Below are 23,979 nucleotides of genomic sequence, written 5' to 3' on the forward strand. Positions count from 1 at the left end.
AGCGTTTTCCATGGTGTACGCGGTAAAATTAAGGTGTATTTTTAGCGATTTTTTGTATTTTTAATATGTACATCCATTTGAATTATGGAGTTGTCGAGTATCGGCACACAGTTAAAAATTGCATCGTTCAATCAAATATTTTAATTATTAATAATTATTGAAATAAAACAGCGACTTTAGCGCAGGCGACTTTTTTACTGTTAGAGTAAATTTGTGGTCTGTGTTTATCTCACTCATCTGGTCGACTCGTCACGCCGGGCCCCTAGGCTAGAGCCCTGTCAGCCCCCCCTTGTGGGGGCCATGATCGCGATATACTAAACATAGGGCGCCGTAATTACACAAAATTTATGTCCACTAAAGTTTACAGATTATTCAGGCTCCACCTTAGGATTACTTACCACTAAATATTCATTTTCGATCCATTTAAAGCGCTTTCCCTCCATTGGTTTGATCGCAACTTGTTAAAGAAGAAAAAACAAAACTTTAAAGCTTATCATTTCAGTATTGTTAAAATATCATTTGATTTAGGAAAGCATTAAACTAAAGCCACGTTGTCCAATCACCGGCTACACATCATTGATCATTGTTATGACGTCATTGATTGTTTTATTATGCTCGTTTGAACGCCACGCTGACAAAGAAATTGTCCGTTGATTTTCTATCAAAAAGTCTACAAGGAAATAATTCGAATGTTCACCTACATATAAAAGCTAACTTACTGCGAAAAATTTGATCGTAAGTACGCCTAGCCCGTTCACACAATATCGACCCGTAGGAGAAACACACAACTATATTCAAAAATGTAAGTCAAATCAACACGCACACCAATACTTCCAAGCCGGGGTGAATATCCGACCATTACAGACCATTTCACAATAAATTATTATTTATTGGCTGTTGCAAAAATTAAAAAAATAAAAAACCACTGGTTATGCCCGAAGATGGTGCGCGAGATTTTCTCAGAAGGAAAAATACCTGTGTGTATAAGATAATATTATATGCCTTGGTATGTTATGTGAAATGTAAAGATTTCTTTGAAAGGGTGAAAGGTATAATTACTATATTGTCGGATGGTTGGATTTTAGGGCATATACTTATGCGTCATTGGTTGAAGTCAAAGACACATCCATATGGCTACATATTTTCATATTATATGATTAACTGTAGTAGGTAAACATTTTTTGTAGACATAACGCAATGACATTATTTTGTGATAAATACATTTATAAATAACTTAGTTCAAAAGTGCATTATTTTTGTTGTGTCTTCATCATATTGTACCAGTATTAACAGCATGGCCCCCACATCCTGAAGCGGGCCCTCAGGCTAGGATTTTTGGCGGGCCCCCTACCTAACGCTAAGGTTAAAGGCAGTGTGATACTACATTAATATTTTTCAAATTGTGTTTCAGCTCAAATTAAGGGCACATATTCAGTGTATTAATACGATTTTTTAAAAAAATTCTACTTTAATCATGGAGGTGTCAAGTATCGACACACAATAATCAAAAATTGCATCGTTCGATTAGGTAAATAATTTAAAATGTTAATGGTCATTATTTATGAAGTATAATAGCGCCGCAGGCGACTTTTTTGAAATATATTAAAGCAAATTTGCGATGTGTGTTTATCTTACTTATCTGATCAACCCGCCACGCCGGGTCCCCCAGAGCCCGGGCCCCCTGGCTTGAGCCTTGTCAGCCCCCCCCTTGTGGGGGCCATGATCTTCATATTAGTATTGTTTAATTTTATCGTTTTACCTAAGTACTAGCGGTGTCATTCATAAATCAAATCATTGGGATGTGTTGGTTGATCTATAAATTCGAAATGATTGTTTTTTTTTACTATACCTGCTGTAAATATAAATGAGAGAATTAAATTGCAGTATGTATGGCATCTAATTTTATATTCATTGCATTGAAGAAAAATGTAGCTAAAATGACATTATGGTTACATAATATTTGGATGTCAAAAATACATGACTGAAAGTATAGTCGCGGTTATGTGTAGGTATATTATGAACAACCCAATACGTTAATTTAATTCGCTATGAAATTAAAGTCTGAGAAAAAATTCGACATGTATTATGATGTATTTACAATATAATTACTATTTACCAAATTACTGACTTCTATAATTATTAAACGAAGATATATTGATAGATACGAAATTGCATAAATCAATAAACGATACCTAAATCAGCTAGGTATATACCATATACACAATATAGAGAATAAACTATAGCGATACTTATATACCTATTTAAGTATTTACTTAATATGTATTATTTGAATGGATTAGAATAGGTATAAACTTAAATTTGCAGAATTTTCTAAATAAAATTGACTGAAACATTGCGCAACAATAAGGACGGTTTCACACGAAAAATACACGTATCTGATACCGGGTTGACGGATACCGATTTAACAAAATAATTCAAATTGAGCCTTTATACTCATGCTACAGTCTAGGAACCTCGACTCCTGGACTGTATCTAGTATCCAGGTGGTGAAACAAATACTGGGGTGCAGTGACGTCCCGTGGGGGTAGGCAGATTGGTCGTCGCTTGGGGGCGGCACTTACTCGAAGGGCGGAAAATCGAGGAGAATCATTTGGAATATAATATAGAAATAGCTGAAATATAGAAATGCGACTGGCGCGTTTGCATTAGTTGGCCATTAGATATAATTAACATGCTATTTAAATGTGGTAATTAATTAGTAATTATCTGGTCAGCAGTAAATGTGTTTTAATTTAGTAATAACGAAAATATCTTTTCATTAACAAATTCAGCTCACTGGTTTTTTCGGGTTGGCGATATCTAGTTTACTGCCGTTGTCCTTCGACGTCCTTGATGGCCAGAAACGACAGTAACAGTAAAAAGTGACCAGTAATGGGTCCATACAGCATATTTCTTAGATACTGCACTCATAAAAGGATAAAAATACTGTATAAAAAATGGGGCGGCATTTTGGCCCTGTCTAGGGGCGGCATTTTATCTAGGGACGTCACTGCTGGGGTGGTTGGTACTATTTACACTTCGGATAGGCACCTACTGCTATGAGATGCTGTTTAGTTTCCGTTATTGACGAGATATTTATTTTTTCAATTAAAAAATTACGTGAATTCATTTTGTAAGATTATTCTTTAGAATATTGTAGAAATGAAATATTTTTTTTTGTTGAAATAATAATATTCTCATCTCACTATTGACGAACGTTTTTATCTTGGTGAAATGCTGTCACATTTCGTGTAATTCTTAATAATTTCACTGGCTTATTGTTATTTAGCCGCCTTTAAAATGATATACGCGACGTTAATAATCGACCAAAATAGTTAATAGGTACTTGTCAGATACGTGTATCCTCCATGTGAATCTGCTCTAACAAACTTTAAGTGTATTCTTCATGTAAACTTCATGTAATTAGTATTGTATCAATAAAAACTACCATAATGGAAAATTAAATTAACTAGATACTAAAATAATAGTCTGAATATTTTCCTTTTGTGATTTGATTCATTTCTGCGTAACCCCGTTTCAACTATTAAACATCGATCAAAGTAACAACATAATTCGAAGAAACTATTTCTTGGATCCTCTTGTAGTCATGCCAGAGTAATAATTGATATTACGCAGTACCTAAGTGATTTATATACACTAAAGTTTCCCACCGGACTCTGGAAATTTGCAGAGATTTATGTCGAATGGAAAAAAGAGAAAAGCGACAAACAGGAAATGGCTGAAATGGAGTAAAAAAAGTTTTATAACATAAAACTCCAATAAAACCATTTGCAAATAGAATAAGCTCTCTATTTTGAGGCACTGTCAGTGATGGAGAGCTGACGTTATATTTGGACAGTGTCTATTACTGTCTCATATTATGTACTAGGTATATGAATAAATCTTATTTCTCGAGCACAAGTTAATTTTAATTGAGACTGACATCTGTGGTGGGGAAATTGCGAGATTTTTCAAAGCAATACTCAATACCTTGCCTTTCCTTCGTTAGGTACAGTATATTTTCATTCAGATCCATTTTCTGGAATATCTACCGAGCTTCATGGTGTATTGAATTCTAGTTTCTTTGTCATCCCCATCTTGCATGATTTATGAATGATTTACATACGATATATCTGAGTGACGTTGCAGTATATAAATATTATAATATTTAGTTCTGACTGTGTCTACCAGTGGCGAAGGGTGGAGGTAGGCTGTTAGGTTCCGACATAAATAGTGCACACTAAACTTTCTCAGTCATGCGTATTTGTTGACATAAACATGTCGCGCGACAACATCGTTAAATTTTACGATAATTATCATACTTATCGTAAAATTTAACGAGGTTGTCGCGCGACATGTTGCCAGTGTGGACCCGGCATAAGACTACAATTTACAGATGGTTTTTAAAAAGCAATAAAACTTTGCCTAAACCAAACCATATATTTTACGCGATAATACAAAATTGTACACATTCATACTTATTTGTTTTCGTTGGATTAAGAATACATATTACACACACGTATTGTTGTTTCATTTTTTTTTTTAAATTCATTAAGCTTTTCCCAAATCTAACTATAATATTGTATAATAAAATATTATTCTATCTTCTATACTTATTTGTTTTCGTCGGATTTAGAATACATATTACACACACGTATTGTTGTTTCATTTTTTTTTTTTAATTCATTAAGCTTTTCCCAAATCTAACTATAATATTGTATAATAAAATATTATTCTATCTCTAGAATATCAAAAGTTATGTAGGTATGATTTAATTTCATAATTTTAAATCTGGCAAGAAAATGCTGGTCCTGCGGCATAATATGTCCGGATAATATAGTGTGCAGGGCAAATGTCCTTCTGCGTTATTGAATCGGGCTAGGCTTACATAATAATACGTATATCCTATTTATTTGCACGTTTTATGCATTCTAATTATTTCCTTAAAAAAGACATTATTAATGTATTAAAGATAACATACGTCTTATTCAAACTAAGTCACAGAAAGCTGATACCTTGTAGATATATCTCGAATTTTTGTCAAAAATATTCGTATTTTTATTTAATATTTTTGTTGAAATCTCCATTAGGTATTTTAGATAAATTCTATAATTGACAATAAAGACTTTAAACAACACGTAATAATACATAGTACAAAAAAAACGTCGTTGACTTGTGCCATACGTCTGTTATTAAAAAGAATAAAACACAATTAACGCAAACGGCAACGTCGTTTGAAAATAATATCGCGTCAAATAATTATAATCAATCATAACTTACCTACATGACTGGGTTTGATTGATTTACGTATACATCGTTTACCATTTCGATTAATACGTCGTTAAAAAACGTGTCCATCCCTAAATCATTGTGCCTTCCGTGAGAATTGTGGTCATCGCGCGACGATGCGTCCACGCAGCGCGGAAAAGCGCTGCCGTGATCCACGTGACGGTCCCGCCGCCAGTGCGTGACGCATGCCATGGATCCGAGCCAGTTCCATGAACTCTTCGGTTCGCAATGGCCACCTGACTGCAGCGTCGGGCGCGCCCAGGTGAAGTGCGAGGCGAGCACTTCGCAGGGCAGCGCCAATCTGCCGGCGCCCGACAGCACGACTCCTCCGCCGACGCTGTCTTCCTCGTCGTCGCATCAGCATCAGCTGCTGCACCATGGGCAGCATCACCAGGCCCAGCAGCACGCCGACGGGGTCTTCGGATCCTCGACGGCGTCCATGGTTGGGATTTTTGCGGATAAGAAGGGGCCGAATTCGATACGAGGTATTGTTTGTGATGAATGATCGAAAACTCTTATGATCCATGCTATCAATCTATTTAATGATTTGTAATAGGTATTTACCTATATATCGTCACCTCAATACTACAATTAGGTAATTTTTGAGACATTCACGTTTGTTTTTTTATCGTAATAGATTTTTGGGTTTCCGCCGTGTGTAGGTACTTCTTCCTTCCCTTTTTCTCTACGTTTCGGGCTCGTTGCAGAGGCCATTTTCAAGTGACGAGTGCTATCGTGCATCGAGTATTACTCGATGGATACAGGACACAAATTTGACTTCGAAACCAAGATACAGGGTCGGAATAAAGGATATTTCACACGATTTGTAAATGAGGCCATCGAAATCCACAGAAACCCTGAAAACATTAATAGGGATGATGGGTTACGGTTAAAAACGTCATGGCTTCCGGCACTGTCGGCAAAATCCAATTTTCGATCCGGTATCTCTGTTCGTAATGATTGATACATTACTCTGAGCAACGTTTACTCTGAGCTAATCGGATTCCTTTGGCATTATTAGAGCGACGTTTGCATTCATACACCATACACCTACACTTACACTTCATCATTACATATAATCATCTCTTGATAATGGCTTCTGCAACGAGCCCGAAACGTCGAGAAAAAGGGAAGGAAGAAGTACACACGGTGGAAACCCAAAAATCTATTACGGTAGATAACTCTGATTTGGTCATTGTTGGAAAAATGAAATTATTTAAACTTTACTTGATTACTTAACTTAAATCTAGACTAAAATTATTATTTAAAGTAAAAATGAAAAGTTGTGCTCGTCCAATTGAGAACGATTTAATAATGTTCAATTGTATGAAATAATTTTGTAGATATATTATATTATTTATTTAATGTATTTATGGCTTTAAAGTTATCTAATATTTTCAAACACTAAAATAATTCAGTTCCCATTAACTTCTGACTCTCTGAGTTTTATCATATTGTAGAGAAGGAAATGTAGAATAATATTCGCTAAAACAAAAAACAGTGAAAATCAAGTTATCTAGTTGTATTGAGGTGACGATATAATATAGCCACCGAGCTGATGATAACGCGCTGTCATGGGTTAAGGCTCTACCAGTCTCTTTCTCGTCGGAACTATTTCTAAGTTTAATTTTATGTTGGTACCTGTAGTTTTCTTTATATGTACGTATTTCGATGCTGTCTCCTAAAATTAATGACGTATAAAATCGAATTGCATGGAGGCGTGATTGTCAGGTTTAAAACACTTATCAGTTTAATGCCAAATCAAATTAATTAGGTAATGCACTACAATATTAGACAGGTCAATAAAGACTTAATTATATTCAGAAATATAAATGTGTACCTGAGAGGGAAAGGTGGTTCAAGTGAACAATGATGCAGCTTTTGATGAAGGTTTACCTATAATTCTATACATACTAATAAATAGTTAAATTATGTCTCTATCTGTGATTTCGGTACACCTATTTGTCTTTCAATCAACGTTTCAAATATTTTTATGATACCTTAGAGCACAAATTATTTATAAAAAATCCACATCTGTCTGTTTGTTATTATATAACATAAAAACTACTGGACCCTAAGTAGAGGTTCATCTCGGCGACTCAAACATAAAACTTCTCGGCAATAACGCACTTCTAACAATATTCATCACGAGTAGGGAAAGAAGTTAAATGGCAGCCGTGGGGTGGCGCGCTCATGCATACAACTGTTGTCGACCGCGCGGGTTTACTCAACTGTGATAATGACGTATCGTGTCTTTAAGGAAGTGAATATTCATCGTAACGGCTGGGTAGAGAGGCGTTTAGATCCAATTGTTAACTATCTCATTGATTTAAAAAATAATAATAGATATTATAAACTGTACGCGCTAGGTATCGTTTGAAATGCGTGTTGAAGAAAACCTTAAAATATATATACCTACCAGTAGCGAAGGGTGGAGGTAGGCTGTTAAGATCCGCCATAAATAGTGCACATTAAACTTTGTTAGTCATACGCAGGTATTTGATTTTATTGAACTAAGACTACAATTTACAGATAGTATCTATTCTTTAGATTTTAAAAATCAATTAAACCTGATTAAGCCAAGCCATAATAGTTTTGGTATGATTTTTGCGATCAGAAAAAATTGTACGTGTACACTTTCTCATTTGTTTTGATAGTTATTTTTAAATTCAGTAAACCCTGCTTAACCAAACCATAATAGATGAAAAATACCATTCTATCTATAAAATATCCAAAATTATGAATGGTTTAATACAGCACTATGGACCATATCCAAGTCGTCAGAGAAATCATAGAGCGGTACCAGGAATACAAACTGCCACTATGCATGGGTTTTATAGACTATGAGAAGGCGTTTGATTCGATAAAGAAATGTTCAATACTCGACGCACTCAGAAAACAAGGAATCCCTGGACGCTATATAAATATTTTCAATAATATATACAGTAGCGCAACAGCATCTGTAAATCTCCATAAACCATCGCGCAGATTTCCTATCAGCAAAGGAGTCCGACAAGGTGATACAATCTCACCTAAACTATTTACAGCTACCCTTGAAGACTTATTCAGGCAACTTGACTGGAATGACAAAGGGATCCCCATAAATGGAGAATACCTGAGTCATCTGCGCTTTGCCGATGACATAGTAATTTTCTCGCAAGACTCAGAAGACCTCCAAAGCAGAATGCAGGAACTCGCTGAAGTAAGCAACAAAGTAGGTTTGAAAATAAATGTAACAAAGACGAAAGTCATGTTCAACTGCTTTGCAGGCCAAAAAGAGATCCTCATCAATGGCACTCAGCTCGAACAGGTGAAAAGCTACATCTATCTGGGACAACAAGTATCTATAGATGGATGTATATTTGATGAAATTGTTCGCAGAGTAAAGCTAGGCTGGAGTGCTTTTGGCCGCCTGAATAATGTCTTCAAAAGTGACCTTCCACTGTGCCTAAAGCGCAAAGTGTTCAACCAGTGTGTGCTTCCCGTGATGACATATGCGTGTGAAACATGGACCCTAAGTAAAAGAGAGATCCAGAAACTTAGAGTAGCACAACGTGGTATGGAGAGGTGCATGCTGGGCATAACGCGAAAGGACAAAAAGAGGAATGAGTGGATAAGGAAGCAGACAAGGGTTTGCGATGTAATAGAGTTTATTAAAAGCCTTAAATGGAGATGGGCTGGACACATAGCTCGAAGAAGAGACAATCGTTGGACAAATCTAGTCATCCAGTGGTATCCAAGAAGTACAAAACGTCCACAAGGTAGACCTAGAGGCCGCTGGATCGATGAAATGATAAAGTTCTGCGGAAGTACGTGGCAACGCAATGCACAGGACCGAGAGAAGTGGAATTAACTTGAAGAGGCTTTCATCCAGCAGTGGATAGATTCAGGCTGATGATGATGATGATGATGAACGTTCAGTAATATGTATATTTTTGAGGTTTGTTAAAATGGGTACAAGTATTTTTGACTATTATCTATTATGGCTTGGTTTTCACAGGGTTTAATTGAATTTCAAAAACAACCAACACCATCTGTAAATTGTACTCTTATTTCAATGAAAACAAATACGTATGGCTGTTAAAGTTTAGTGTGCACTATTTACAGCGGATCTTAACAGCCTACCTCCACCCTTCGCCATTGTTACCTACTCACGAAGCCTTAATTGAATTGAAGTTCTTAGATTTTTTTTCCAGGTATGCACTGAGATAAATCACATTGCATCAGTGTTATAAATGTGAAAATACGTTAACATACATGTTCAATCCTATGAATATCATATTATCTATTATAATATTATGAACCTCTATTATATAGGGTAGAGGTTGTATTAACAGACGCAACTTATTAAAATCCATACTCTGCGGTCCAAGCATACATTGACAAAACCACATTTGAATTTTGCAAGACCCGGGATTCGAACCAGTGACACTCGACATTATAAGTCGACGCGGAAACTGCTCGGTCACCGTAATTCCGTCATCCGTAATTATTTAGAATCTTGATATGTATAAACAATCGCGTAAAATCATAAATCACAGTAACTACTCAAGCGAAGTGCTACAGCAAGATCGTCAGTATCGGACTATTATTTTCATTATATTTACAAACAATGCTATCAATAGACTGCCTATTGAATTTTCTATGGTTATGTAGATACATATCGATAATATTTAATTTAGTTGTAAGAAAACTTTCTGGAACCACATTCAAATGTTTGTACCTAGTATGTAGTCAAATCTCCGCTCATTTTAATTGGCTCAAATAGAAGAATAATTAAACATACATAATTTTGAAAACACTAATGAGAAAATATATTATGTATAACCAATAGAAAAAATCTTATTTGAAAAAAATAAGACACCCAGCCGGGTCGAATCTGCATCTCTCGGGTTTCAAGTAAGTTACAAGTCTTGGAGTGATCCGTGACGTCGGTTAGTAATTAAAGTAATACCTACTTTGATTTCAAATACTAAAGCCGATCGCCAATAGTAACTCAATTTGGAAAGTGCTTCAGAGAGTATTAAGAGCCTTAAGTTAAAATTTGTCGCAATAAAGTATGGCGTCTGTAGCATAGTGGTCTATGTGCGTGGGCGCGAAACCCGAGAGATGCAGGTTCGATCCTGCGGGTCTTAATTTTTTTCAAAAAAGATTTTTTCTATTGGTTATAATATAATTTCTCAGAAGTGTTTTCAAAATTATGTAATATATTCAATAATCAGACTGTTACATTATTAAATCTTGTCAATTATTCGTTGAATAAAAAAAATAGTTAAATGAAAAGAATTAAACGTGAAATGGACGACATTAAAACGAAACGTTATTTTCTGTTACACGTCAGTGCTCTTATTTTTTTTTAAAGCTTATGTATTCTTCTTGGTAGTCACCTTCGTGATTGAGGGCAATGATTACTGTCAAACAGCTACTGCCGAATTTTGAATCGGCTTTCTCCATATTTCCCTGGCGTCTGCAAGCCTTTCGGCGAATGCTAATATATAGTTTTCCTATGAATTCCGTCACCTGGCCACTCCATCTCGTGCCCCCCTCCCCCTCTGCAATTTTTACTTGGCATACAAAACAATAATTAACCTCTTGAGTCTTTTTGGGCATCGGCAAACAATGTGTGAGTGTGCATGAAATCGCATAATTGAACGCAGACACAGGGCATTCTGTAGAAGCTCCTTTAGTATCGTGGACTCTACTACAGTCGTCGCCAATTCGGGTGTTTTAATTTTCCTAACATCGTTTATTGTGGCAACACAAACTGTTCAAAAAAAATATTTTTTCGAAAAAATAATTATTAAAAAAATAATTAAATCAGAATTTACTTAACAGTATAAAAGTTGGAGAGCCTCTGCCCGTTATGTGTACGAAAGAGGTCATTGACACTTCGCGTCCTAGCTATCCGCCACTCGGTCGCGAGTAAGGCCGATTTTATATAACCGAACGCTAATATATATTTTTTCAATTGTTATTTAAACATCAATCCTTGTTTTTCGTAGAAGTTATAAACTGAATAAATTCTACAATATTGATAATATATGTTTGTATTTTTTTTAAATGATTAAACCGTGCAGTGTTTCTGGATAATTATTGTTTGTTTTTAGTTGTGAAGCACTCACATGTATAAAATACTATCCCGCGTGGTGCGTGCGATTCCCACTGGATTTATGAATGTGGTGGTGATTGATAATTTTTGTTCGTGCCCACACACACATGTAATATTAGCTACTGTACGGGGTGTGTAAAAATAATTGGCAACATTTTGCGATAACTGCAAAACTATTCTTTCGCGGCAGGGTTTATTGAACTCTCGGAATGGACGCCAGAATTTGTTTTTCGTGCATAATTTTGGACACTCGACAAAAAATCGGTAAACAATGATAATTCATTGCAATTATCGAGAATAGTAACTTCTTCTTTCTGTGCTATATCCGTTGTTGGACGTTGGCGATGATTCTGGGCCATCTTTTCCTTGACTATCTCTGGTCTGAATAGGGATGGCGTAGTAAACCTTAACCGGTCTCTACGATACTTAAGCTAGTAAGGCTTTATCCACATGGCGCGGTTTTGACTAGCGCGCATTCCAGGTACATGAGACCTCATTAAGCCGTCCACAGGCACTAAAGCCGTGACGACTGTCGCGCGCAGTCGAGGTACAGGTGGCCTCATTGAGGTGTCCACATGATCTCATGGCGAGACACGCGCCATGTGGACAAGGCATAATAAAGTCATCGAAACTATTATGGTAAAATAGAGTTCGGTGAATGTGAAATGAGTGTCATCTGCGTCTGTCTTGACTGTGGTCAGATATTTTTTCGAATCGTTGCTTGTGTCTTGAGTTGACCTTATTGTCATCAGAATTTGTCGCAAGTTGGTACAATATACCTACTAACTTGCTTAATCGTGTTCACTATCAATTCTTTTTGACAATATAATGGTTAAAATAAATTGCAATAGAATATAGTATTATTACAGAACTTACAATAATTAAGAACAGGATCGGTTGTCGCAGTTGAACAGGAAAATTCCCAACTAAGGAATTTCAAATAATAAAAATTCAAATTTAATTTTACATAATATAGTGTACTATACAAGTTATAAATTTAAGACGTTCATGACATTTAAAAAAACAAAGAAATAGTATTAAAACAGTATAAAGAACAAAGAAATATATGCAGTATTATAAAAACAGTATATATAGTAAATAGGTACAAAAAATATAACGTAGATATATGGAAGTCCACCGATTGTCACCGTATCCATTGTCTTGGACTAAAATTATTTTTCCTTATCGCCTCCGCCCATTACGACAGTCGCTCCGTTTTTACCACTCTATGCCCTGCGTAGTCGAATCTATCGGCTGTTTTCTACATTTACTACGGCGGAAGGGTTGACGGGCGTTCGGCCAGTCAACCAACGGCTGGTGGTATGTGTCGGCGGACATTTTTATAAAGACGTATTTTTAATAATAAATATACATGACATACTTTTCTTCGAAGGGATTGTTTCAGACGTAAAAGTATTTACTCCCATTTGGAAGTGGAGGGGGTAATGAAAATTCTACACCCCAGATTCTTTATTATTTTTTGTGTCATCCTATGAACGAAGTTTAGTATCATGGTTTCAATCTAAAATATAGATATGGATTGCGAAAACTGCATTTGAATTTCACTCAGTGATATCTCATGGGTACAGATGGATAAGACGTTAATTATAGAGCAGTAACGAATGGTTGAGGTAGGCTGTTAAGATCCGCCATAAATAGTGCACATCAAACTTTATTAGTAATACGTATTTGTTTGTTTTACAGATGGTGTTGGTTAGTTTTTAAATGTATACTTTTGGCGATACGACAAAATTGTGCACACTTTTTCATTCATACGTATTTGTTTTCGTTGGATTAAAAATACATATTACACAATATATTGTTGGTTAATTTTTTTTAAGTCCTGGTTAAACCTAGCTATAATAGATAAAAATATTATTCTATCTATAAAATATCCAAAGTTATGTATGATTTAATTATATAATTTTTGATATTTTATAGACGACTTTTTTTGACTATTATTTATTATGGCTTGGTTTTCGTAGGGTTTAATTGAATTTAAAAAAAACTAAGCAACACCATCTGTAAATTGTAGTCTTTTTTTAATGACAAAAAATACGTATGACTGACAGAGTTTAGTGTCCACTATTCATTGCGGATCTTAACAACCTACCTCTATCCTTCGCCACTGTTATAGAGGTACATAACAGAGAATGAGACATCCGATCCCATGCATGATTTACAAAAAAATATCATTGAAAAACAATTGGGATGTCACTGCGCCCGGTGTTTTGATTTGAATTATAAGTACGCAACTCTGCCAACTACATTACGACGACCGAAAACATTACGTTGTTAATTTTATCTTGTTCAGAATTATGCAGGCTACGTGAGAAAAGCTTCAAGATTTCTCGCCCGCAATGTCCACATGTATTGTGTGTATGCTTGTACTTTGCCGTACATTTTCATTTTCGTTGCGCGATCGAATTCGCTTGATTGTGTGTGTTCTACGTATTTTTCGATTGTGTGTGTTTCACGTGAGTCACTGTCACTACTGTTACTGGAAATACACGCGAAAGCGGATGGCTCGCGATTTTCACTCGTACGTGTGACTGGGCCGAGTTATTATTGGCACATTACAATAGCATTCAATTGAATGCTTTCAATTATCTTTTATTTTCTACTGAGTGTCGTTTCTGACACTATTCCAAGGTAATGCGATTGGCAATTTTCAATACTTGATCACCCTCGTAACTGACTCTCAGGACTTCTTCAAAGAGCTGCAGAGTATCCATCCAAAGTTGACCAAGACTTTTGACCATTCTTTACACTATTTTTTCCAATCGATGGCTTATTACTGAGATTTGTAGTCTTCATCTTCCTATTATGCAAACGATTCTCCTTCAGTTGTCCTTGGGGATTGTCGGTCACATTAAATATACTGTCTCATTCTTGATGTGATCCTCTCACAGAAAAGTCTTATTGTTGTAAAGGTGGTTAAATTACGAAAAAAATCCATAATAATTTTTTATTGTTTTTTTAAGGTGGCGGCATTAATACAATCTAGCAGGTTCCACTGACTTCCACATTTACCCCTCCTATTACTTCGGCTTCTCGTTGTTTCAACCGAATTTTACGGGTACCTACTCCATACCCAGACGCACTTTGAGTATAGCGGTGAAGATCTGGATTGCAGTTATAACTACAGTTAGTCAGCTACTAGTTATTGCGATCTATCGCATCCGCAAGTGGTTGTCAAATGCACGTGGCTTAACGGTTATATTTTTTAGGATCATTGGTGCCCGTTTGTGTCGTCCTCGATATCTTGTCTTTAAGACATGCCACATCGGAATACCAAAGAAAACATTTGATGCACCAATTTATGAATTGCAAGGTTCTTCCAGTGGCCACATGCATTGCGCGTCGTAGAATACCGAGAGGAGTAAGGCTAGTCCGTTGGGAAGGCTGTTTTCGAGTCATAATCCTCAGTCATGCGGTCCTGGTGAAAAATAAGAAGTGATATTCTATTTACCTAAATAATTTGTATTTTTTCTGTTTATTATAAGGGGGGAGGGTCTGGATCCTCTCGTTCTTCCTCTTATTTTCAATTAAAACTTGTAATGGGTAAAGCAGATTAAATGGCATTTATTCATAGGTCCATCGCTATGTACTTGAATGTATGACGATATATTCAAATATGTAGTAGAATAGAAGATATAATATAATAGTAAAAGTAAATTACCATATTCGATACTAAACTGAGCATATGTACCCTATCGAAAGGAGGTTGTATAAACAGGCTATTTTACGAGGAATGGTAGTTAGCCATCAGTGGCGAAGGGTGGAGGTAGGCTGTTAAGATCCGCCATAAATATTGCACAATAAACTTCGTCAGTCATACATACTTGTTTTCATCGAAATAAGACTACATTTTACAGATGGTGTTGGAAGTTTTTAAAATTCAATTAAACCCTGCGAAAACCAAGCCATAATAGATAATAGTCAAAAAATAGTCGTATATCTATAAAATATCTAAAATTATGCAATTAAATGATACATAAATTTGGGTATTTTATAGATAGAATAATATTTTTTATCTATTATAGTTTGGTTTAGGCATAGCTTGATGAATTGAAAAAATGAACCAACAATATTATGTGTAATACGTATTCTTAATCTAATGAAAATAAATAAGTAAGAATGAAAAAATGTGCACAATTTTGTCATATCGCCTAAAATATACCAATACAATTATGGTTTGGTTAAGACAGGGTTTAATTGATTTTTAAAACTCAACCAACACCATCTGTAAATTGTAGTCTTATTTCAATAAAAACATATACATTTCACTGAAAAAGGTTAATGTGCACTATTTATGGCGGATCTTAACAGCCTACCTCCACCCTTCGCCACTGTTAGCCATTCGCCGTACCCAGTCGTGGGTTTGATCCCGCAACCCAATTTATACAAATACAGCCGCATTACGCACTAGGCCGACGTGGATGCAATAATAAGAATTTTATTTTTTAATAATAATAATTTATGTCAGACTAAGATTTAGGGCCCCGATGTTTTTCATACTTTTGTCAATAAAGTAGATACGCTACTGTGTATCTACTTCCACGTCAGCTCATATACTTAGTATGTTTGCGAAATACTGCAAGAGAAAATTGGCGAAATAAGAATATATATTTATCACTGTCAGTTAGTAGATCTCGAGAATTCTATACAATGGAATTCATGGATATTTCAATGTTTTTGTTTTCCCTAGAATTCTCATTTATAGTTACGTCTCGTGGGGGCAGACAGATAACGTTGGCAGCTATTTAGGGAGGGGGGGGGGTTAAAGAAAGAAAAGTAGTATCGTAAAAAAAATATAAGTTAAGAAGGAAAGAGATACTGAAGTATTTAACCTAGCAGCATTCTATTGCAGTCTGCTGCGATGTTCAAGTCATGTTGAGTGAATGTCATTGCCGGCTCTCATATCAAAACTCGTCTCGCCTGTAACGTCGATGTAACGTCTCGTTATTCACAAAACACACGTTGCCAAATGGAGCTCTGCAGATTGGTCGAATGCGACTTTTTAGTTCGGAAAAAAAACATCTACTGTTGCAATCGACAAGTTGCATGCTTTTCTGGGTGCGAGTCAAAGACGCCAGGACGCATGCAAACACCTACGAATTGGCCATTCCTATACCGGCTCGCCGATCGCCTCATCAAAATATGTATACGTTTCGAAGGTTGCGTGCGACGTTCTTGGCGAGTTTTGATGTGAAGGCTTAAGCATGACACCTGAATCAGTCATGACGTACGCATAAAATTCGCCCAATACTGGCTCGCTGATCGCCGCATCCAAATATCTATACGTTTCGAAGGTTACGTGCGACTGTCTTCATAGTATGCGACACCGGATTGCCGTTCTTGGAAGATTGATTTATGGCTGTACGGCAGACGGGCGAGTTTAGATGTGAGAGCCGGCATACTCTCAAAATAATGATTAAGTGGGTACTTTAATAATTAAAGGAACAGCGTGTAGGATACTTCGTATGGAAAGATTCTAACTACGTGTGCTGCTAAGACGAGACCGGAGTAGAGTGACAAGGAATATGAGATAGCGGAAAGCTTTTTTGGAGCAGGCCAGATGTCATGTAGAATGAAACAAACTAAATCCCATAGACCAGGTGGCCGAGAACTGCTGTGGGTAACCGTGGCGTGTTTTTGAGTCGTAAGGTACGTCATGTGACTTTTTTGGTTGCGTGCGGTATTCAGGAAGTATCGCTTGGCATGTCTATTGTGCCACATTATGTAACTATGGGTGTATAAATACCAACTTATGTTTGATTAAACAACTTGATTGTTTGTACAGTTGTAAACTGTGCATGAACCATTATTACTGTATTTAAAAATATTTTTAAAGTAAGTCATTACTCATTAGTCGAGTCATTACATTATTATAGGTAAATAAATCATTTTACTGCGCCATCTTGGGCGATTCGCATGTGTATTAGTAATGTTTGCTACATTGTCAGTTTCAATACTAGCAGACATTACTAATGCATATCCATGGTGCCACCGTAGAATGATTTACCTATAACCATTTTGAAACTTATGATCGCTGAAAAAATGGAAATAGTATTCCGCACTAGACGTATTACTATTAGTTGATGATCGTAACTGCATTAAAAACAACCCTTTGTTATATCTCTCCAGCGATCTCTGCATTCCGCCTCCGCATGCATGGGTGTAAGCAGAGGGTTGGAGCGGACCATAGACTATAGATACATGAGCGGACCCTTTTTTGAGTTGCTCCGCTCCAGCTCTCTGCTCCGGGACCTAATTCCTGCTCCAGCTCCGCTCCAGGGTCTTCTCCCTTTGGTATTATAATATGTATACAGATGTTAAAAAATTAAATAAATAAGTTGTTTTAAAATAATCGTCATTTTTATTAAATTGGCGGCAACAAATCGTCTTATCATTATTTGCCTCTTCTGTCAAAAAAAGTGAGGTTATTTATCATTTGGCAGTGTTGCCGTATTTTAAATAATTCCGTTGTTGGAGTGTCAAATATAATATTTTCATTTGATTTTAGGATGAAAATTTAATAATAATAATAAACATTCAGAGCAGTGGAGCACTACGAATTTTCGGTGCTCCGGGTAAAACCCCATTGCTCCACTGCTCCGTGCTCCTACTCCGAGTTCCGCTCCAACGCGCTCTGTATGTAAGTGAGAAAGCTCACATGAAGCGATGTTGTTGTAATTGTAACGGGTTTACAAGACATTGTTCAATATATTATTTATCGGGCATCATAATGACACTATTTCATCTGCTGCTAGACGGAGGCCTCCTTAAGCTCTTTTCTTTTTCTTCATTACCACGTAATTCCGCTGAACCTTATTTGAGATAATCAAGCGTGTTTTTCAGTCTTCTTATATCTTTGGGTTACTGGAAAGCTACTGGATTAAAGCATGCGTCTAAAAGCCACCCTTGTATTCAGTATATTTCCAATCAAGGCTTTTGGCATAATATGTACGTAATTGGATCGTTCATTTTCGTTTACTTCCTTATCTATTGAATAGATTTTCTGTCTTTATGCATGCTTAACATACCTCTAAATGCAAATTGGGAACACCTTAGATTTAGTTACACAATTTCACGTATTCCAAATATTCTCTGCGGAATTAAGTACTTATTTTTTATGTCATGTGAAAACAGGTCGCATATAATATATATTATTTACATAAAAAAATATCCACATATGGCGCGCGCTTCCCGTCGTTTTCGTTGCTCAACTGAATTTATTACAATAATAAAAGTTAATTTTAACGAATTTTTTATATTTAATTCGCGTGATGCGGCGCACGTGTGCTTACAGCCCGTGACGTATGCGTGTCCGTGACGTCACCGTGGCGATTGCGCGATGCAACGTCACGGGGGACCTGTGCGCCGATGATAGTAAAATTATTTTACGATTAGAGTAGCGGGTAATCGTTTTAAATTATAATTCCGTACGCCGCGATGTGGAACAATCTGAAGTGCATTGGTGTAGGTCAGTGCGTACAAATTATATTATATTTTGACAAGGGGAGTTTTGAAGACAACGGTATCGTTTTAAAATTCAGCTACGTTTATTTGCTTGCATGTTTTATGGTGAAATCGGTTAAGGAATTTAATAAAATTGTAAGAATGTGGAAAACAACTTTTTTGAATCTCCGATTTGGTACCTACTGGGGATTGGCATCTTGAAATGAATTTTTAATCCTGGGATTACATAAAAATATGACGTGAACTTTATTTAGCGACATAATATGAATTAATGCTAGGAAAAACAAGAGTATCGACAAGTTTAAATACATATGGGCCCAAATCACAAAAGAGCTCGTTTTTCGAATAGGAATGGCTGGAGCAATATTCATCTCGATGCGGAATGTCTGGGATTCACGGCTATACTCTGTTAAAACCATTGATATACTACTAGATGAGGAGTTCCCATACAAGTGTCATTTTAAAAAAGTACCACAAAAGAAGATATTACGAATATCGTCTTATAATATTTCCTTGCATGTATAATGCGTTAAGACCGTAAACATTGATTCCCGAATTTCACCCGTATTGCCCTGGCTATAAAACTAAATTTGCGTTCTTGGAATAGTGACCCTAAGGGTGTCTGCAACCCAAAGCTTGCAAGCTACCAAAAATTCATGTCTGAGCGGACAGAGCAAGTCGTCATGCGCTGACTATTAGTTAGAGTAAGATGCAAGCTAGATCGGGCTTACTCATAATTATTTCCAGGTCGTTTTCGAGACAAATATTAAGTGAGCTTATATCGAGTTAAGTCCGCTGATATTAAAACAGTAAGTTTTAAAACTGGCCGAGTCGCTGAAAATCGGGCGTCATTTTAAGAAGCATATGATTCATCCAGTAGTATATCAATGGTTAAAACCAAATGCCGCCTGTTCGACGCTTGCATTCTGATGGTACTGCTATATCATAGTGAGTTGTTGCAACTTACGTGGGTTAGGAGTAACCTTATACTGAGGTTCGTATGTGTGTTTTTAAAAATGTATGCTAAATCAAGAAATTGAATCGCTACCTGGGATTGCAATCCCCAATAAACATTCTCAATCAATCAATCTTCCACCGCATCTTCACACCCATTGATTTACCATATCGTCAGTAATTTTCTACAAACTTGTATCTCAAAAAACACAACTTTTCAGGAGAGGCAAATAACAACTTTATTCTCTCAGTTTTTAATTTATAAATAAATTTTCTTCTATGAAATATCCATTTAGTATAGTTACACATATTTTCATGAAAAAAATGTTATGTTTCGTCAATTTATCGCACTATACTTTCGACCGATCAGTCATATTGTCGGAGATACGAGAATGCGTTGCAACTTTACTGTGAATATTACTCCAGCAAGCACTATCTTGATTTACGAGAAAGAGCTTCAATACAATCATCTGTCGGAATTCAGTATTCTGTATACTTACAAACACGTAACTCTAGATATGAGTTTATAATATTTATAAAAGTCTTTTATTGCGATACGAGTTTTTGTTATTGCTTAAATATATTATGTTGTAAAGCATGTTTTGATATACGTGTTGGTGGAATATGTGCGTATTCAAATTCTAAATTCATTACATAGACAACTCAAAATTGACAAAAATTGAGATACGTGTTTGTAGAAAATTAGCGACGATATAGCACAGGAATTTAGCTAAATTTACATAGATTTTGTGCATACACTTTTGTAATCGTCCGTAAAGCATTCGGAGCCATTCATTGGTCAGCGTATTGGAATTAAATAGTGTGCAGCTAATGAGATTTTATACCGCGTTTGCCCAAACTGATGGTGGGCAATGTACGATTTTCGTTTGTAAGAATGTCGCTGCAAAAATCAAACCCACATTTTTACAAAGCGTATATCTAAGTGTAAAAATTTTGAAGATGAAACCAAAAATCGTTTGCGTGTCATGTTTTTAAATACCGAAATTATAAAAAGCTTTCGCCAGTTAGATTTTTTTCACTCATATGCAACCCAAAGCAAAATTTTATAGTGATCATTATCCCTCTCTGCCTCAGTATGACCGATCATTTCGATAATTAGTTTTTCAACCATGGTATGTGATATGCACCCCGCAGAGTGCAAGTTCTACATTCTGGCTGACACGTCATCACGTCTAAAATACTCGTGGAAAATCCCCATCACCCATATCCTAAGTACTCTGTCACCGCCATTATTATGTCAGTTACGTCGTCGTATTTACAGTTAAAATTTTAGGCGTTTTAGCGAATTTAATAAAAAATATATATTATATCAGCGCACACTCTTGTGACGTAAAGAGCTATGCGCATCTATTGTGGCACGCGCGTCGATGTCTATTTTTAATTTACTTTACTAACCAAACAATTTATTTTATTGCATACTCGATTCGCTGTGGATTTTTTTCTGATTTTATATCCAGTTTCTATCGGGTCCAGATGTACGAGTATTATTAATTTTGGCATTTGCTATAATATCAAAGCTATTGTAGGATCATAGTATGGGTAAATCTGTTTTTTTTTTGTGTAAGTATTATGTTTTAATATTTACGCTATATCATATGTTTCTGGATGGTATACTGGCATTGGATCAACAAACTAATACGAGTCTTGGCCTCCTCCATCGCTGTACAACTGTACTAGAATTAATGCCCTATTTCCTTTAATTCATATTGATAATTATGCCGAAGCGTGGTTTTATGCTGTGAAACTTCATATTATCTCGTTATACTTATTAACACCCCCTTTTATGATGGCACCCATCTGGACGCTCCCCGCGTGATGCCGGTCATAAAAACGGTGACACATTTCGGTTTACGCTTAGGCCGCATTTATAAAGTCCATTCACCCCTCATTTGAACTGAGTAGTGTTTTGAATTCAGCTCTGATTTCCTGTCCAATTTTCCCTAACAAACGCGCTGTGTAGTCTAACATAATGTATTATACTCACCTTCATAATTTATACAGTGTCAATAAATCGGTCCACCAAAACCGTGTTCATCCTGAGGCAACCCCCTCCCCCCTCAAAAATATTCCACCCTTCTCTCCTGCGATTCCTCCCCGTATTAGTCCGGAACTGATTGGCGGTTTGTAACTATGTATTTATTTTGTTGTGTTAGGTTATATATTAAGTTGACATTATTGTCATTAAATTCAATACCATAACTTCTAAATTACATTCTATACTGTATTGTTGTGCTCCTTCTTCAGCCTTTGATGTTGAGCAGAATCCTGATATCTTTTTTGAGATGGTCTCTCAGCGCATTTATAACGCATCCAGGCCAGCCTATTTTTCACTTGCTTCATTGTTGACAAGCCCCTAGACAAGCAGTCCGCTTATATGGTTATTTTCTTATTAAATTTTCTAAATTAAATTCATTATATTTTACAAATTATATCTGGAAGTAACTTATGGTCATGTTTTTTACGCTACTGTATATTATATTACGTATTTTTTTTAATATTATAAATAAATTCAGATTTGCGATAACGTACTTATTAAGGAATTGCTTAAGTATCTTGCCAGTGCCAACCCATCTTAAGAATCAACCAAAATTAATGCTGTCACACTATATTCGGTATTTTGCGCCCTCCTCCTTCGCTCATAGTCACAATTCGTCACAAAATTATTTACCCCCCCCCCCTGTTTAAACTATGATACGTATCCCCCGACATGTTACTTAAAAACAAATTCGTTGAAAGATATCGATTTCGAGATCTTAATTTATTTCCAATAACTAGCACTGACATAGTAATTCGCAATTCAGTGCCACGGCCTGAGTATAGTCGCCATTATGTTGGGCGAAAAGCTATCGGTCACTCCTTGTAATAAAAAGCGTGTTAATATAGTCGTGTTTTGTAAAAAGGGCGAATTAACCAAAATGCTATTTTACAGAAGGAGGATTTTTAACTTTTGACATTTATTTATCAATTACCTGTGGATGATTATAAATGTCTAACAAGTTTATAATAAAGCTTAGAAAGAATACTGTCCTTATAATAGGCATTACAATACAATATTTTAAAAGGCCTAATATGTCACATTCGCTTTAAGTGGATATTCGCCCTTACGGTTATCGTTTTTAAGTACTTTCCTGTGGAGATACAAATTCGCCGTTTTTACACAACAAAGCTAGTGAGGTAGGTACCTACATATTGTTTTTTTCATTAAAATCTCGATTTCGCCAAAATGGTTGATTCGCCCTTTTTACAAAACACTGACGATATAAACTACACTTTTCATATGTTATGTTCCGCTTTACAGCGAACATGGTAATTTTAATTTACAATTAAACATTAACATTTAAAATTAAGTCATTAAGCATTCGATTGTTGTATTATCGTTCGTATTGCGAATCAGTCGCACGTTTGCACAAGCATATAAGGGCATCGACCCTCTCTGAGTGGCATGTCCTATTTGCGTTGTCCGAAAATTTTCACCGGAATTCCTCAGAGGCCGCGTAATGGAAATATTGCGGTACGTTGCGCAACACCTGGTCCACGTGACTAATCGAAACATCCTATCGGAGTAATTAGCGATTCGTTTATCTGGCGGCTGATTGCGCATTGGGCGAATAACGCATCGTTTGTTGGTGTCGCGGTTATCCGGCGACGATTTTCATATGCACCATCATCATCAGGGGCGCGACAACCCGGTGTGGGTCTTGGCCTACTCCAACAGCTCCCTCCACCTGTCCCTATCTAGTGTGGCCCCTTTCCAATTCGTTACCCCCAGAATACGGCAGTCACTGGCAGCTCCATCCAACCAGCGAATCTTTGGCTTGCCTCTTCTTCTACGTCCTATTGGATTGCTGGACATCACTCTCTTTGCCGGTTCATTATCATTCATACGGTGCACATGACCTAGCCATCGCAGTCTGCCAATCTTGATTGATTGAACTGCGCTGCAATATTCGTGCAGCCCGTAGAGCTCAGCATTATATCTTCTCCTCCAATTGGTGCCGTCCCTGATCGGTCCATATATACGGCGAAGAATTTTTCTTTCAAAGATGTTTAGGGCTCGTTCATTTCGCAGAGTTAATGTCCAGGTTTCCGACGTGTAGGTGAGCACTGGTTTTACAAGTGTC

The 23,979-nt window shown here is 36.4% G+C and overlaps 1 protein-coding gene across 1 annotated transcript in view; it reads left to right on the forward strand.

Annotated features, from left to right (window-relative positions):
* Window positions 1-5,479: 5,479 nt before the first annotated feature.
* Window positions 5,480-23,979, forward strand: part of Hr3 (nuclear hormone receptor 3 ROR-beta) — a 68,554-nt gene continuing 50,054 nt past the window's right edge. The window contains exon 1 of the mRNA XM_085943259.1: window positions 5,480-5,774. Within this exon, the coding sequence (XP_085799385.1) occupies window positions 5,480-5,774 (295 nt within the window). The remainder of the gene's footprint in view (window positions 5,775-23,979) is intronic.

Source organism: Rhyacophila brunnea, unplaced genomic scaffold (assembly GCF_057557595.1).
Source record: "Rhyacophila brunnea isolate RB1 unplaced genomic scaffold, BYU_Rbru_1.0 scaffold_15, whole genome shotgun sequence".
NCBI classification, from domain to species: Eukaryota; Metazoa; Arthropoda; class Insecta; order Trichoptera; family Rhyacophilidae; genus Rhyacophila; species Rhyacophila brunnea.